Source organism: Parasteatoda tepidariorum, chromosome 2, assembly GCF_043381705.1.
Source record: "Parasteatoda tepidariorum isolate YZ-2023 chromosome 2, CAS_Ptep_4.0, whole genome shotgun sequence".
NCBI lineage: Eukaryota > Metazoa > Arthropoda > Arachnida > Araneae > Theridiidae > Parasteatoda > Parasteatoda tepidariorum.
Window position 1 is genome coordinate 59,059,327 of NC_092205.1, and position 18,701 is coordinate 59,078,027.

Genomic DNA, 18,701 nt, shown 5'->3' on the forward strand with positions numbered 1-18,701 from the left:
ATTTATAGAAATTTTTTTTTCATTGTTGAATTTTTCAAAGAAATATATTGAATTTGGATCTTAGTCAGAATATCGTTTATAATCGTTATCAGTTTAGTTACCATGGTTGCAAAAGTCGCCGAAATTTGATTTGTTTACTGTGGAAAAATTTGAGTATCTAAACATTGAGTAAAAATCTATGTAAATAATTATGCCGTATGGTAAATATAATCAAAAATGATGAATAAAGTCACTTTAAGAATAACTTTTTATCAGCTTTGTATTGTGGTTTTATGTGTTGTATTTAGTGATAGTTTTTAGACTGTTTTTATCCTAATTTAACAAGAAACCGCCACATTTCGAGATACTACTTAAAACTCAAATGAGATTATAAAATTAACTTTAAGGCACAAAAATACAAATTAACTGGCATACAAATGAGATAAATATATTATTAGTTCTACATAGACTGGAGCCTCCCAAAAATAATAAATTAATATGAATTACATAAAATTAAAATATCTCTAAAGAACTAAAAAGGCAGAGTTTAAAAATAAAAGTACTGAAATTTTATATGCAGTAGATAATGAAATTTTTTATTGAAGTACGTGAAACAGAAGTTTAATTATATATTAAAATGTTATAAAGCACTGAATCTTTAGAAAACTATTAATCTTTAACAAATTTTTCAGTTTATTAATTTAAAATTATTGTTTTCTATTTTTGTGAGCTTCAGATATTATGTTAATTGCTTTATTTTTTTTATTTTCATATTAATAAAGTTACTGCCGCAGTTCTTTCAGAAAATTTTAACCACACAAAATGCTAACTTTTATTATGCAAAAACTATATTAAATTTTGAACATTTTTAGATAATTGTTAAAAAAAAAATTTAATATAAAAATATTGATGCATTTTGTTTTTAATTTATTTTTTCATCAATGTTAAATGGTTTATATTTTCTTTTATTTTTTTAAGCTGTTTGATTTAGTTTAGCAAAAGCAATTAATTAGAAGAGTTGCTATTTTTTTGCCAAGCAATGTTGTATTGGATTTTTCAAACTAGTTTTGAATTAAATTAAATAATTCATATGGGCAGTTTTTAAGATTGTTTGATTTAAATGAAAATTAATGGCAGCAAATTTTTTTTTTATAGTTTCAATTAGTTTTGGAGTTATTAAATTTTAAAGTTTTTAGATATTAATGAAATTCAATAAACATAGCCAAAACATTTACTGAAAATTCATATTTTTTCTCACCTTTTTGGTATAAAATGTAGCCAAACATTCAGTATTATTTTAATTGGAGGGGGCTCAATATAATAAATATTTAAAGGCACAAAAAAAATTTTTTTTTAATTTTTCCTTCTTTTTCTTATTTTGGTGATACCCCCACTTTCTCAAAGTGATGTTAAACTAGCCTCTTCAATTTTATCTTTGGATTTTATTGATATTTTTATCAATTTGCACGAAATTAATGTAAATCTCAACATGCCTGGTGAGCTTGTACTAAAATAAAATTTTTTAGTGTGAATCTTTGTAGGATAATTCTTTTATTTGCTTGTAATTTGTTTTAATTTTTTTTCAGGTTGAATTTCATAACATAAACCTATTATAACTGGCAAAAACTTAAAGAAAGTAATTTGAACTTTGAATTTCAATTTAGTCTTTTTATTTTTGATTCTGTACCTATGTAATTTACAGTTTAGTTTTCATTCAGGTTGTATTTAATAGCTTGAATTTATTCTGGGAAAAGTTATCGAAAAATTCGAAATAATATTTTTTTATTTGAATTACCATTTTTGGTTGTTTAAATGTCTATATGTAGTTCTAATTTTATTTTGAATTGGTACTATCGTAATATGTGATCTACCTGTGTAGTTACTTCATGAATCAATAGTATAGTATGTTAGAGTATATCGGGCAGTGGCACTTACTTTTAGAAAAGCCTCAGTGTAGGGTATGCCGCACTTGACCTTAAGGAAACATTGGTGTAGGGTATACCAGGCAGTGGCACTAAAAGAGCAAAACTGAAAAATCTTATTTATTAAAAAAATAAATGTCGATTACACGGGTGGATCACATATTTTGAAAATACCTATGAATTTTTAAACATAGATATGTTTTTTAAAAAGCTAGCTCGAAACTCAGAGCCACCTGAGAAGAGCTGCTTACGCAGTTCTGAGAGTAAACTGCAAGCAATTGAATGCCTCATAATATCTTTCTCTGTCTATGGCACTCTCTTCTTTATATGGCTAAACATTTTGGTTCTAACAAGTTTTATATTTCTACTAAACTGCTTTAGTTATTAAAAATAATTATCATTATTAGATTTTTTTATAATTTTGAATGTTGTAACATATCTGGTGATTGTATGCAATAATCAATTTCAACAATTGTAATATAGTATAGTTTAATTTTCAAATTATTTATCGTAGATATGTATCATTTTGTAGAAAAAGATAAAGTCTCAAGTTCAAGTGATTCCTCATCAATTTTGAGTAGGGATAATGTAAATACTGCTAGCCCTGAAATTAAGAAAAGAATAATCTATGGATACAAGCATAAAATTACAGGTAAAATTTATCATCATGCTGTAGCACAGACATTGCCTCCTCCTTGGAAATATGATGTTGTGATTAAATTTCACAGGTACTTTTATTTATTATTTTTTTAAAAAAAACTTTGATGCTTAATATTTATAGATTTTAAGCTCATTAATTGATGCATTTCATACATTATGTAGGTGTTGTAGTTGCAATTTTTTCAGTGAGGAAATTGTAAAGTTTAAATATATTTTAAATATTTCCTGTCTCCTTTTATTTTTTTATATTTGAAAATAACATATCGAAGTGTTATAGACATTGTTCCTAGCTTCATCTTGTTTTATATTATAACCATCAGATATGCATAGCAGGCACAAACTGGTGAATGGCGTTTGTGGAAAATTTGTCACCATAGAGGGGAAATTTTTTAATATTATACTCATAATGGAGAAATAAAATGTAAAAAAGAAATGTTCATGATTCTCATATTCTATCTCACTGTCAATTTTAGAAAATTTGAATACAACAACAGAAAATGTGGCAATTCAAAAACCAGTTTAATACAGTGCACTCCCGATTATTGGGGTTAATCAGCGGGACAGATCGCACGGACAATCGAAAGACGCGGATAATCCGAAATCTCCTTTTGTTAAAGAAAAATTAGATATCAGTACAAAAAATATAAAATTTACTGACATTTGCATGCATAACATCAAACTAGGAATTTTTCTTTTTAAAAAATTTGTAATGCGTCTTCGCCATATATCGATACACATATTTTACGAACCCCAGTAATGTCACCGTAATCAAATCCTCCCATATAATCTAATAAAGCTTCCACAGAGCAGTAGAATGAGAAATTGTATTTCATTCATTTACTACATCTTCTTCATCAGTTACTATCATCACTATTCGATTTAACAACATAACGATGTCTTCATCAGTCAAATACTGGAAGCCAGGCTCACATGCATCATTTTGAAGCCAATCTTCGAAGTTTTCTTCATCAAGAATTTCGAAACCTTAGATTTCTTTTGCTTGTTCGAGAATACTGTTATCATATTTTTCTTGAACATCTGAAGAGGATTGTTCATCAAGCGGTATGATCTTTCTCCAAGATCGTGATAACGTAGACGATTTTACCTCTGACCATGTTGCTGATATTCCATATACTGCAATCCAATAACGAATATTGCTTCCAAAAATTTGGTAGTGTTATAACTTCATGAATCAAATTTTTTTAATCTTGAAAATGTTTCTCTTTATATTTTTTGTGTGACTCCGGAATCAGCACGGTTAATCCGCAAACCGGATAATCCGCACACGGATAATCGAGAGTGTACTGTATCTTCAAAAAAATTGCTCAATTTAAAGAAATATACACCGAAGAGTCATTACATTATGACCACCCTCCATCTATGGCAGTGGACTCGCCCTGTTTTTCATGGTTTTTCGCCCAGGAACAATGTTTTCATGGGGCACATTAGGACTCATAATAGTCATAGAAAAATCCCTGATGTCTGTAAGCTACTTGAACATAGTTACAGAGCAGGTTCACCCATTCATGGCAACAGTTTTTCCTGTGAGGGATGGTGTTTACCAACAGGATAATGCACCATGTCATAAGGGTCGAATCGTCATGGATTGGTTCGAGGAACATTCCAATGACTTTCAAGTCATGTCTTGGCCCCCAAATTCACCTGACCTTAATCCAATAGAGCATTTGTGGTCCTACTTGGAAAACTGAATTCGTGCTGCCATGCTACCCTCTCGTAATATGAGGGAATTGCGGGACTAGTTGGTGAGCGCTTGGTACCAGATACCTCTGGCTACCTATCAGCACCTTGTGGAATCAATGCCACGGCAGGTGCTAGCAGTTTTGGGGGCTAAAGGGGGCCCTACATGTTATTAGCTGGGTGGTCATAATGTAATGGCTCTTCGGTGTATGTGGGTATATATGTAATTATATTCAATATGGACTTTTGTAAAAAAAAATTTAAAAAAAANTCAAGAATTTCGAAATCTTAGATTTCTTTCGCTTGTTCGAGAATACTGTTATATATTTTTCTTGAACATCTGAAAAGGATTGTTCATCAAGCGGTATGATCTTTCTCCAAGATCGTGATAACGTAAACGATTTTACCTCTGATCATATTGCGGATATTCCATATACTGCAATCCAATAACGAATATTGCTTCCAAAAATTTGATAGTGTTATAACTTTCTGAATCAAATTTTTTTAATCTTGAAAATGTTTCTCTTTATATTTTTTGTGTGACTCCGGAATGAGCACGGTTAATCCGCAAACCGGATAATCTGCAAACCGGATAATCCGCACACGGATAATCGAGAGTGTACTGTATCTTCAAAAAATTGCTCAATTTAAAGAAATATACACCGAAGAGTCATTACATTATGACCACCCTCTATCTATAGCAGTGGACTCGCCCTGTTTTGCATGGTTTTTCGCCCAGGAACAATGTTTTCATGGGGCACATTAGGACCCATAATAGTCATAGAAAAAATCCCTGATGTCTGTAAGCTACTTGAACATAGTTACAGAGCAGGTTCACCCATTCATGGCAACAGTTTTTCCTGTGGGGGATGGTGTTTACCAACAGGATAATGCACCATGTCATAAGGGTCGAATCGTCATGGATTGGTTCGAGGAACATTCCAATGACTTTCAAGTCATGTTCATGTCTTGGCCCCCAAATTCACCTGACCTTAATCCAATAGAGCATTTGTGGTCCCACTTGGAAAACTGAATTCGTGCTGCCACGCTACCCTCTCGCAATATGAGGGAATTGCAGGACTAGTTGGTGAGCGCTTGGTAACAGATACCTCTGGCTACCTAACAGCACCTTGTGGAATCAATGCCACGGCAGGTGCTAGCAGTTTTGAGGGCTAAAGGTGGCCCTACATGTTATTAGCTGGGTGCTCATAATGTAACGGCTCTTCGGTCTATGTGGGTATATATGTAATTATATTCAATATGGACTTTTGTAAAAAAAAAATTAAAAAAAACACTTATAAAAAAATTTCATTAGAATTAGGTGGCAGCTAAAGGGTTGAATCTAGTTACAAGAGTAAAGAAACTTTTTCAATTGTGATAGGTTTACAGAAAGTCTTTCATTTTATCCATGTCTGATAGCAACTTTGAAGTAAGATTTTTCCCATGTAATTTAAATTCATAACTGAATTTAATACTAAATTACCTGTGTCACTTTCCCAGTAAAAGCTAATTTATTAGGGAGGTAACCAGTTTTCCTGATTAGAACCAGCTCTATAGAGGGAATGGTTGAAGTTTTCATCATATACCAAATTGGGTAATGGTAAATTAGTTTCTTGGGATTTTGTGCCATATTTCTGCTGAAGCACGAAATGATATTGCGCAAAAAACTTTTACCTTTTAAGTAACTATAAAGTAACAAAAAACATTGCAGTACATAAAAAAATAATGATAAAAATAAAATGTTTAACTAATCATAAATGCAAAATAGGCACACAAAAAAGGAATTCATCATGAAATCAGTTCCACTGTGGACTGAGTGTAAGACACAGTTCTCAATTGATCATTGAAGTCCTTCACTGGTACCAATCAGTATTACCAATGAGTGGGTAACTACTTTGATTAGCCTGCAAAGGGACCAAGAGTGTGTTGCAACGGTCTTCATTAAATTGTTTTCGTGAAATGCTCGACTTCACATGCAAGTGGTCAGGATATTAAAGTGTAAGGAACCATCCCCTCTACAGAACATCAAAATTGTGATTGCATGCCTTTGGATCATACTTAGGAATGTTTCCCAGACAATTTCTAATTACCCACTGTACAGCTCTAGTGTGAGGTAAATGAACTACTACTATTCTGAAAACCTGTTGGAATATTTTGTTTCCTATGTATGTCAGTTACTACTCCACTTATTATATATTCCATATAATTTGCATTTGTTTTGCACTAAAATGTTTTCCAATTTATTTTTATTTTGAGAGAAAAAAAAGAAAAAATTTATATATATCTAAATCGTTTTTTTGTTTTAGAAATTCACAAACAGTTGATAAGAAGGACAAAACTCAACAAACTTCTAAAAATATTTCTACACAAGTTGAAGCAAGAAACATTTACATTAATACTAGTGGTGATAAGTGTTTGACCTATTCTGGTTCTTTTGTACATGCAGATGATGTAAAAGAAGATTATTTGAGTAAGGTACATAAAAATTTGAATCTAAATAACTTAAACTAATCATAACAGTCTCATGATTTTTAAATATTTTTATTAAATTTAATAGCATAATTTTTTGAGATAAATGTAAGCAATTCAGAATGTGAAAAGTTTCCTTTTTAATCACATTTAACTTTGTTTCATTAGTTATTTTGACTGGGAAATTAACTTAACCTTTCTATCAAATTCTTATTCCAAAAACCGGATTATAAGTGTATCTTTGACTGCTGAAAATCTTAGGCAACTTTGTATTCTTTGCCATTTATTGTTTCCTTTTTTATAAAAACTGACTTTCTAAAACTGACTGATAAAGGAAAGTAACCAAGTCTTATCACAAACTTAATTTAGTGTCAACAATTACGCTATTAACAAAATGGTCAGCAATGCTGTAAAAGTTTCTAGTAAAATCTAGGGTCTTTTGTATAACCTCTAATTGCAACAACTAATACATAATATAGGATTGGCTATTCTAGACACATTGTTATTTTAACACCCATTGGAATGTTTGCATGTGCTGTACGGTGTATTCCAGTATATTGAATGAAATTTTGTTTCACTCTTTTTTATTTTCATAAAATTCAAAATATACAAAAAAAATTCTGGGATTGCGGAACAAAATGATTTTGTTGACAATGAATAATTTGATTTAACAAAAGTTTAAGGAAATTGAAATTTTTTCTTTTCATGTTACCATATTTTAATTAAATGAGAAACTGCTTGAATTCCTTTTGAATGAAAGAAATATTACAGGACTCCTTTGATTCTTAGTAGGTCATGATCTGTGGTCAAAAATTTAGAGAAAAATACAGGGTGCCTCTGAAATCATGGGCAAACTTGGAAGAGAGTTAGAGCACATCATACGGTTTAAGAATTGCATGGGGACACATGCATTTAAATTTGTGCAATTTTAGATTTTTAATTAGAATTTAACGATTTAGCGACTAACATGACAAGCTCACAAAATCATTAAAATAATATAAAACAGCTATTTCTGCATGTGTTTGAATGCAATTTTTAACAATAATCATTGGAAAATATAAAATTAAGGTTCACATTGTAAAATTCTTTTCAAAGGGTATAATTATTTCATCATTCATATTTGAAACTTTTCATGTTTGAATTTCATATTATCAGGATATATAATATTTATAGAAGTGTATTTTTTTTTCATTTTGGATGTATTTTTCACCTCTAATTCATTATTTTGAATAGTATTTTTATGCATATTAACATAAAAAATATCAGGTTGCATTATTATCTATTATTTTGTTGGTATCCTAATTCTTATTGAAGTATAACATTGTTTTGTCCAAAATTGTGTAGTAATATTTAATTATAAGTACAAAATATATTTAAGGTATTTTTGTGCACTTTCAATATAATGACTTCAAGTTATAATATCCATTTTCCTTTGGAAGACTGAGATCATTGTATTAAACATTGACTGTATAACTACATTTTATAATTTAGTAATACAGAGAATATATTCTGATTATAAAAGTGCCTTTGAAGTGGGAGTAAAAAAATCCGGTTGTAAAGAAAAAAAAGGTATAAAACCTGGCTAAAAGAATGCTAATTAAAAACTTTTATTCACGAGAACTGAGTAAGATTTTTAAAATGTTTTTCTGGCCAGATCAAAAATTTAGTTAGAATTTTTTTAATGCATTTTGTTTAAATTTTTACATACTCTTATGTGGATATGCATCTCACCAAAAATTTTGTTTTACGCAATGCAAAGAGATTTAATACAAGAGTTTTTATATCAAGAAAAGTATGATTACTAAATATTTATTGTTCCTTTTGAAAAGAAATTTATCGAGATTTTGAATGCAGTATTTTAAATCTAATGAATGTATACTAAATATCTCATGCATTTCCATAGATAAGGTAATTTTTTATTTCGATTGTTAATTCTGCAGAATAATTATTATTTCACCACTTCTTTTAGCTACCTCTTTTTTTGCAGATCAAAACAAAAACTAGAATAATAGCCTAAGAGGTCATGTTATTCTTACTTCAGTCAAGTATACTCTATGGCGGTAACATCTATGGATAACACTAAAATAAATTGTTATAAAGTTGAAAAAATATTGCAAGTGCGGTATTTTTTTAGTTGAATCGATAAAGTAAATTTGAACACTATTTTGTAATAAATGACTCAGTTCAAACATTCTAATGGTTAATAAAATATGTAACATTGATAATCACGATACATAATTTATTGTGTAATTTCAACACATAATTAAATGTATGAAAAAATTAGTAAATTTTGCATTTATTAAGAAAATTAAGAATTTTTTTTGGTAAATATGTCATAAATGTTTCCTTCGTGCTTTATAATTGACTAAGTTTATAATTGACTACGTTTATCAGACATTAACAAATTTAGACAAATGTTACTTCGGGAAGATGCAGCTTCTTTACCATTTCTTCACTCTGAAGCATCTTTTTTAAAACAAGTAGGATTTTTATTGTATACAATAGCACTTTAAATAGTTTATAATGTATTTAAATATTATATTGAAAGAGTATCAACATTTATGAGTTTTTTCATATCAAATTATGTATGAAATGTTTTAATCACCTAACGTTTATTTTTTAAAAATGGTTTTGTTTAAATGTTTCACAAACAAAAAGTAAATCTAGTTTAGGAAATGTAATAATATTATTCTTGCAGCATGCAGAATTAATTTGTTTGAGTAATTAGTAAAGTTGTTGTGAAATTTCTTTTTTCTTCTTTTTTTCAATTGAAATAATTTCTTTTAATAAACTTTAAATTTGTGACTAAATAAAAATAATTTTGATATCATACAAAATGTCAAACAAAAACTCCAATTTCTATCTAATATTTCTAATATCATATAAACTTGTTAAATATAGTAACTCTATCAAATCTAATTTTAAAAGGTAGTTGTAGTACAAAAATATATTAGGCGATGGCTGGCCTGCCAAGAAGTTCTCCGAAGAAAGAAGAAAATTCTTTTGCAACACATCTGGGATAAAGAAAGATTTAACTCAAGAATGCAACTGGACGTTGATTGGGATAAAAGCTTACGTGAGAGACGTGTAAATCCAAGAACAGATGAAGATTTCTTGTTACTGTTCAGCGATTTACAACGTAACAATTATTTATTATCATTTTCATATAAACTGAAATCAGTGTACATTAAGAATCAAAATGATTTTAAATATTCCATGAAAATAAATTCCTAAGTATCAAATTGTTGTTTTTTTCCCTCACCCTAAGCACCTATTCCATGTGAAAGAAAAGATATTAACTTCTTATTTGTTAGTTGATTCATGAATTAGTTGTCTTTAGCAATAAGAATAATTTATTAGAAATTTTTAGGAATGAAATTTTTTATTTTGGATTCAAGTTATTTATCGGTAAACTATTAATGACATAACCCAGTAAAATATTACTAACATTCAAAATTGCTCATCACTAATTTTGTTTTAAATGAATTATTTGCTCACTGTGTTCTTATACTATCTTACTAAGAACTGAAAATATATGGCTGGTCAAACTAAAACTACTAATTATTTTTTAATATTTTAAGTCTCTCTTGTATATTTTTGATACATGTAAAATTTAATTCTCTATTTGTTCTCTATATGTTCTTATATAGTAGATTGAATTTTAATAAATCATCATTATTTTGCTTATAAATTGTAGAGACATGATTTTTTAATATTTTAAGTCTCTCTTGTATATTTTTGATACATATAAAATTTAATTCTCTATTTGTTCTCTATATGTTCTTAGATAGTAGATTGAATTTTAATAAATCATCATTATTTTGCTTATAAATTGTAGAGACATGATATTTATTATGAAATAGACTCAAACTTAGAAATCAAATAGCGCGTACCCATAGCTTTTATAAATAAAATATTGCAATTAATAAAAAATACAAGGGTTTAAAAATAATTTCATTTATACAATAGTTTAAACAAAATGAAAGAAATTCACCAACTGTTTATTATATTTTTATCCTCAGAAATTTATTTATAAATTACTTTTCTTATATGGACAATATCTGAATTTCACTTTTGTATCAAACATTTCTATTTTTTCTATTATTGTTTAAACTGTTATTCCTATATTTATGTTATGTCATTTTATGTTTTTGAGCTTATTGAGATGTTTTTATTTTGAGTATGCTTTACTTCATTAGAATATTATTCATGTAATGAAATTGAATTAAAAATGATTCAACAGTGAGCTTTTTATTCTAAACACAACTCAAAATGCATGTTTAAAAAATTGGGAATATCTACTTAGAAAAATGGGCATAGCAAATTCCATTTTAAAATCTTCCCATAAAAATTGTTCTTTCATTATAAAATAAACTACTGGATCTAAATAAATTCATTATATGATGTCGTCCTTCAGCCTCAAAATGTGTTTTTCAGTTAATGGACATATCTATTTAAGAAAATAGACATAGCAAGAGATTCCGTTTTCAAACCTAGCCTATGAAAATTGTTCTTTCATAATAAAATAAACTAATAGATCTAAATAAATTCATTATGTGATGTGGTCCATCAGCCTTAATCAGGTCAATTAACCTCAAAATGCGTGTTTAAGAAAATTGACATATCTATTTAAGAAAATGACCATTGTATTTTAATCCATTTTTCAAACTTTTCTCACTTTTTTTCTTCTAAAGAATAAACTAATGGATCGAAATAAATTCATAAAGTGATGTTGACTATCAGCCTTAATCACTTAGTACATTTTTTAAAATAAGTCTTATTTCAAAAATTTTCAAATTCCATAGTTTTTTCTTTTACAAGTTTATAACAAGTTCTTTAAATTTATAATAGTGGTATTAAATTAGCAACAAATTCTGATTTTTTAAAACTACTTTATCATTTATTGTTCTGAATATAAAGATATGCCTGAAAGTGTTAGTAAATTTAAATTGAAGATATTTAGAGTTTTAAAATTAACTTTATCATTTATAGTTCTAAATACGAAAACATCTCCTGGAAAGTTACATCTGTAATATACCCAGCCAAAGATCCCTGATCCCAAAGTTCTGGATTTTTCTCTATAATGATTAGTAATTAAGAAAGTAAGAACGAAACATTATTTAGTTGTTAAATTTGGTTTAATCAATAAAAAGCATACTTTTTGTTGCATCAATTTTCCTAAATGTGCATTTTAAGCTGTGCCGATTTTCCTGGACATGCTTCTTGAGTTGCGTCCATTGTATAAGAAGCTCACTGGCGAATTATTGTGTTTACTAATAAAAATAAATTAGGTTGGATTCTTTAGAAGTTTTACAATTTATTGAATTTTAGAATAATCAAACTAATACAAAACTAAAGTGATAGTTGTTTTCAGGATGGTGGGAAAGAAAATCAAAGTGTATTAATTCTCATCTGACAGAATCAGATATGAAAGCAGCATTTTGGTCTTTGGTGAATGAAGAAGTTAAAAAAATTCTGCAAATAAACCAAAAGAAATATATATGCCACCAAAAACAAGATACTGAATTTAAAGAAAATTCTTTGAAAATGGTAAGTTCAAAATTTTAGGAGAAAAAGAAAAGATTTAAATATTAAGTTAGCTATTTCATTTTGACAATTGCGTCCCATTGAATTAAATTTGCAAATATTAAAATTTAATTATAAAACAATTTTATAAAAACAATATTCTAACTCAAAAACAGATGATATAGTCATATATTTTATGTCTAACAATAATAAGTGCAGGCATACTCACTATAATGAATGTGTTTTAACCTTCTTCTTTGGTACAAAATGATAATAATAAAGAGGGAAAGAAAAGAATCTTAATAAATGTATCTTAAACTAATGACCTTGCAGGGTGATAAATTCATACTGACGCAGTCATACTCACTATAATGAATATGTTTTAATCTTCTTTATATGTTTTGATAGAAATTTATAGTAATAAAGAAGGAAAGAAAAAAATCTTAATGAATGTATCTTAAACTAATTACCTTACAAAATGATGTATCTTAAACTAATTACCTTACAAATGACCAAAAATTACCTTACATAATTTAAAACTTAATATAGTACAATAGAAGATCTTTGTAACTTGAAATCTTGAAATATGAATATTTGCATTATAAAAAATTTGTATTTGATAGATCATTTCACTTATCATTAAACTTACCTAATAAACATAGCAATACATATTTGCTGCAGATCAATATTAATATTTTAAAATAATTTTATAGTAAAAATACTTAAAAACACTAAAATGTGCACTTAAATATTTATTTTTATTAAAAATATTTAGGTTATCAAGAGCATTAGAAATAATATTTAACAAATTTATTAAATTTGGTTTGCTTTAGAGATTATAAAGATAATACGGTTTGTGGCGTATTGTGGTTTTTGGAATTGAATTATATAGGTTTTTTGTTGTAGTTTCTTTATTGTACTTTCTTTTCTTTATTTATTTCAATAATTATTTTCTTATAATTTTTTATCTTTCTCATGGAAGCTTTTTAAATACAAGTTAATGATTTTTTTTATTAGACTAATTCATTATAGTTGATGTTATTTATTGGATAAGGAGTTATTAGTAATTGAATTTAAAAAATTTACTTTTAATCATGTTTTAAATGAATTATTATTGTATAACCTTTTAAAATCTTGTTTAGCTGTAGTGACACAGAAATAAGTCATTAAGATGTTTTCTTTATCACATTTTTGGTAGCTCCACTCTTATCTGTTTAAAAAACCTTTTTTTTTTAACACGTTATTAATAAATATATTTATTAACGTTTTTTATTATGTTGAATACACATAAATCTATATGAATACACATAAATATCATGAGTCCATAATATTTTGTACAAAGAAAACTCTTTTACCTGAATGAACAAATGTTTAAAATGCAATGACAGTTTTATAACTCTATTCGTTATATATATTTTAATAGTTTGTAAGTTTTTATTTATCTTTATAATAATATTTATTTTTTACAGTTTTTTTATCAGCTGTAGAATTCAGTACTTTTTGAGACTTTATATTAACTAATATGCTTGTATCTATATTATGTGATAAAGTAAAAAAAAAAAAATTTTAAAAATTATTTTAGTTAAAAAAAAAAATTCTTTTTTTAAACAACATCTTCAAGATTAAGAACTTTTCAAACTTCACTGAACTCTTTTGTTGCTTTTCCATAATCTTAAAACAAGTGTCAAAAATATTTAACCGAACATTTTATAATGCTGACCTAAATGCTAAAAATTATTATTATAAATTTGTAGACATATATAAACCAATTTCTTATAAATGTTTTAATACACCAATGTGTGCATATTTACCCATTCTATCTATTCCTTTTCCCATTCTACAATAGTTAATTAAAATTAGTAATATCAATTTTGGTAAATTTTTTAGGCAGCTCAACCAAAATTATGGATGGGATATGATAGAAAAATTTCTGTTGAAACATCAAGCACTCTGAGAGGAAAATATTTTCAAGACTTATATCAAACTTTAGGTATGAAATACATATCTTCACAAGACCGAATATCTGCTCTTACAACTTTAAAAGAAATGGTTCAGGTAATAAATATACTTTTTTAATTATGATTTTCTTTAAATGTGATGCATTTCGAATTCGAACACACAAGTTTCAAATAGCATTTATGAGGTATCAAAAAAGCTTTTTTATACTTTTTTTTAAAAGAAAAAAAAACTATAGTTATTTCAAGTCAGTCAATTTTTGATGTACAAAGCTCAATAAAAGTGTAAAACTCTTAAATGGGGGTACTTTTTAATCACTAGGCTCTTTTCTCTCTAAGATCAGAATTGCATATTTTAAGTTTTTTTTCTTCTGTTAGTAGGTTCCTTTCCTTAGGTGTCTTCTCATACTTAATCAATGACATTACAACTTTTTTCCTATCTGAAATTGTTTTCAAGATAGGAACGTTATCTTCTCAGTTTTCCATTAGATGGTGCTCTAAGAGTCTCATCAAGTAGAGCATAGCCACTTTGCTATAGCTACTCACCATTTTTATAACTAAAGCTAAAGTGAATCAAAAGTTAAGACGATGGATTCAAATGAATGAAAGGCAGAAAAGCTTCATACTTTCAAAACATCTTTATCACTGTAGTTCAGTGGTCCTCAATCCCTAAGTCGGAGACCGATAAAAGTCTGTAAATCAAATGATATTGGGCCCTCCCAGACACATTAAAGTATTTCTATTTTATCTACTGTAGCGTATTTCTCTTTGGTTTGAGCTATTGAAGGCATTACCTAAGGCCACACTAATATCGCAAATGTATCTGTATTTTGTTTGAAGGCATGTTTTACTACAATTACATTAAATTGTTAAATCAAAAACATCTGAAATATAAAAAATCAACGTCCTCAACTCCCTCAGGAGGCCGTGGAAAATGTATCAACTTTGACCAATGCCCAGCAGTAAAAAAGTTGGGAAGCACTGCTCTAGATTATTTTACTTCAGACGATTAAATTATCTTAAGTTAAACTTGCAAAAAAAGAATCACAGAATGAAGGATTTAGACTTTTTAATTTGATTATTTTAATTATTATCTTCTTGGTAATTAGAATTATGTTAAACTGAATAAAAAAACGAAATATTTCGACTGATAATTTGCATTGATGTTCATCCTATGAACCAAACCTGGCAACAGTACACCAAGACTTATAAATTACCCAATCAATCGAATTTTTTTAATTATAAGTATGCTTTTTGTATTGTTTGTAATTCTCAGGAATAGATAAATAGCATACTATGATTTTTGACCCCCATTGATTCACATATCATGTCTACAAACTATGATTATGATCAATTAAAAACTGTAACTAATACTTGTATTGAAAGGAAACTAACATTAAATTTATATTTATTCATACTTTATGTTTGCTTGCTTTCTTTTTTTCCTAATTAGCACTACGATGGGAAGCTTTCTGAAAATTTAATTCAATTGGCAAATCGTGAAATCGATTTATTGCTGAGAAACACAAAAGCTGATCGATTGGAAGGTTTGCGGAGTAGAATCCAAAACTTGTTTTGGCAACTTGCTAGACAACCAGTTTATAATCCACAGATGAAAACAGTTGAGGTGAGATTGATTTTTATCATTATTATTGCAATTTTGTTTGATTTTTCCAACTTTAAATTAATAATTTATTATAAAATAATATATGTGTATATAATATTTATGACATTTGCAAAAGTAATAGAATTGATTGTAGGATAGTAGCTCAAAACTTTTTCGACTCGTGTCTTAAAAGAAAGAAAATGCTATGATTTTGTTTTTCTGAAATTTGGATATTTTTAGGGTTCTGAGTTTGATTTGAAAAGAATTGACATTATCATCAGTCTGAATCCCTTGTCAAGGAAGCAGTTTTTTTTAAAACAAAAAAATGAGGTTCGGTTAGGCTTTACAATAAGTGAAGAATTAGTTAGTCAATAATGCTTATTAGTTATTACTTTTTACAATCATTTACATTTTATACTACCTACATAATAATAAAAGGTATGCATTACTTGATGAGTTGCAATGGTTCAGTGGTAAAAGCATTGAACTGTCATTGTGAAGATCTAGGATTCAATCCCCAGTGGCAGCTTGTAGCATACCCAGCTTCAGATTGGTGGTACTAACCTGTCTAGAAAGTAAAGGAGGCCTGACTGCATCGCTACAATCATGCCGTTAGTTAGGAAATTGTGGAGCCTTTAACCCACCTGGCTCTCACTGGGCTGTAGCATTGATGATTTGTATATGTATATATATAGATAGATATGTTTTAAGTGAAACTTAATTCATATAATAATATGCTTTAAAAATAGTGAAACTATGAAGAAAGTTAATTAAAATTCATTATTTCAATAGAAAGATGTACCCAAACATGTTCTTTGCTGTGCTTCCTGTAAACGCTTTTACACTTTGACATCAGATTCAACCGATGAAACTTTAGGCAAATCCGTGGAAGCAAATTATTTTACAAAATGTGCCAAGTGTTCCTACATCGAAAATGAAGCATGGATCAGGAAAGACTTGGAAATTTATAACAAGTTATTAAAAGTTTTAATCAAAGATGAAGAAAATAGATCATCAATTTCAGGTCTTATTTACATTTTACAAGTTAGTATAAATTAATTAATTTTGGAACTCTTTTAACTTAAAGTTGACGTGCTGTATCTTGAATTATCTACAACGTAGCATATTAGATTATTTTGGAGAAATAAGAAATAAACTTTTTCAAGAAATTATTTTTTAATTTGGAAAAATTCCTCCTCCCCCAAGTTTTAATGAATCGACAGTGTTTTATATCAGAGCTATTATGTTATAGTTTTACATAGTGATGACTTTGTGGAGTTTATTCTGTTGTATCTTAACTAGTTATGTTGCACAGTCCTCTGTGCATCAATGAAAACTAAATAAAATGTAGTCTTATAACAAAAACATTCAGTGTGATGAAATAACAGTTTTGATAACAAAATGTTCTTAATATTTTCATTTATCATGCTCCGTATAGTTGCAACAGTTAAAATCGAAAGTATACCTTTTTGAACTGTGTCATGCATTTGGGCAAGGTGCAAAATAAATATATCTCCTTAATTTTTCTTCTTATGATTAAATTTTTACAAACAAAGTGACAACCTTAATGATGCAGAAAGGTCACCTTTGTGCTTATTAATTGGTGCTAAGGATTTTGAAGAACTTCATTTATTTAATCTTGAAAAGTTCACAAAGGTTCTGTTTTTCACAAGATAACATAGCTATTTAATCTGCTTTCATTAAAAAAAAATTTTTTTTTTTTTGCTGGAAAGTTTGAAAATCTCTGAAAAAATTTTTGCAAGCAATTTCAGTGGCTGAAGGCAAAGCAAGAAGTAGTGGGAACCACTGGGTTTTGAAGATAAATATTAGGATAAAATTCAAAAGAATACTTTTTAAGTATTTATTTTATTGATATATAATTTTTTTATTTTCCTACTTAGCATCCCAAAAGTCTCTTTCTGTGCATTTGTTTCCCTATTAATTCAGCCACAGCTGCTACTTTGATATTCATGAACATTCTATAGATACTATTATAATTAAAAAGATTAGCATATTAATTTGTTTATAATATATTTTCGAACTTTTGGTTTGTTTAAAACAACTATGTTCTATGCATAAAATAGTACTATATTTTTATATCTTGATTATTATTATTCATTAATTACATCCATGAAATGCGTTATATTTTCATCAAAATTTGAAGTGTTATTTTTACAAGTTCCTTGAAATTGATAGTTTTTGAAAAATAAGTAATTTAAACATAAGAAATATACTAAAAACCTATTATATTTCACTCTAATAACAATTTATTTCAGTATTTATATTTTCACTATGACAATAATTATTTAAACTTATCACTATTAAGAACTGGAGAGCTTGGGGGTAATTGAATGACAAAACTCATTTTTTCCAAAGGTTACACTTTTACATCAAATTGTATCTTAACATTGTTTTCAGATCGATACTCAATAAATTTCTAGAATTTCCACTAAATAACAGCACAAAATGAAAAAACATGGTATGCCTGCCTAGAAGTTATTTTTTTAACATTAAGCTCTCTTAAAAAATTGTCTTATCATATCCTCCTGCCTTTCAAATATATATTTAAAAAACATTGTGATGCCCAAGAAGTTTGCATGTAAGTTTTGATTAGTTAAAAATGTATAATGTTAAAATATTTTTAAATAGCCAAGAGATATGAAACATTTAATGGAAAAAGTTTGGAAAGGTGAAAGCTGCATCAGTGGTTTAACAAACAAAGATGATTTGGAATTTACAAGGTATGATTTTGAAAAAAGTTGGACTCCTTGGAACTGTTTGCTAGTTACGAGACAGGAAGCTCAAATTTTACAACGAACACCATACCCTGAGACGGTAAGATAAACTTTAATTGACAAATTGCAAAAAAAAACTTGTTTTTAAAGG

At 27.8% G+C, this 18,701-nt stretch overlaps 1 protein-coding gene across 7 annotated transcripts in view; it reads left to right on the top strand.

The window, feature by feature from the left end:
• The first annotated feature begins 90 nt into the window (after window positions 1-90).
• Window positions 91-18,701, top strand: part of LOC107438056 (IQ motif and ubiquitin-like domain-containing protein) — a 20,889-nt gene continuing 2,278 nt past the window's right edge. Inside the window, exons 1-10 of one of the 7 annotated variants that reach the window (XM_043039623.2) lie at window positions 93-200; window positions 1,566-1,615; window positions 2,416-2,629; window positions 6,566-6,734; window positions 9,657-9,867; window positions 12,103-12,278; window positions 14,142-14,309; window positions 15,663-15,836; window positions 16,608-16,859; window positions 18,465-18,650. In XM_043039623.2, coding sequence (XP_042895557.1) covers window positions 2,418-2,629; window positions 6,566-6,734; window positions 9,657-9,867; window positions 12,103-12,278; window positions 14,142-14,309; window positions 15,663-15,836; window positions 16,608-16,859; window positions 18,465-18,650 — 1,548 coding nt within the window. In that variant the 5' untranslated portion in view covers window positions 93-200; window positions 1,566-1,615; window positions 2,416-2,417. Of the gene's footprint in view, window positions 201-1,565; window positions 1,616-2,415; window positions 2,630-6,565; window positions 6,735-9,656; window positions 9,868-12,102; window positions 12,279-14,141; window positions 14,310-15,662; window positions 15,837-16,607; window positions 16,860-18,464; window positions 18,651-18,701 lie in introns of all 7 variants that reach the window. The other 6 variants (XM_071177637.1, XM_016050220.3, XM_071177638.1 and 3 more) reach the window with 6 other exon arrangements.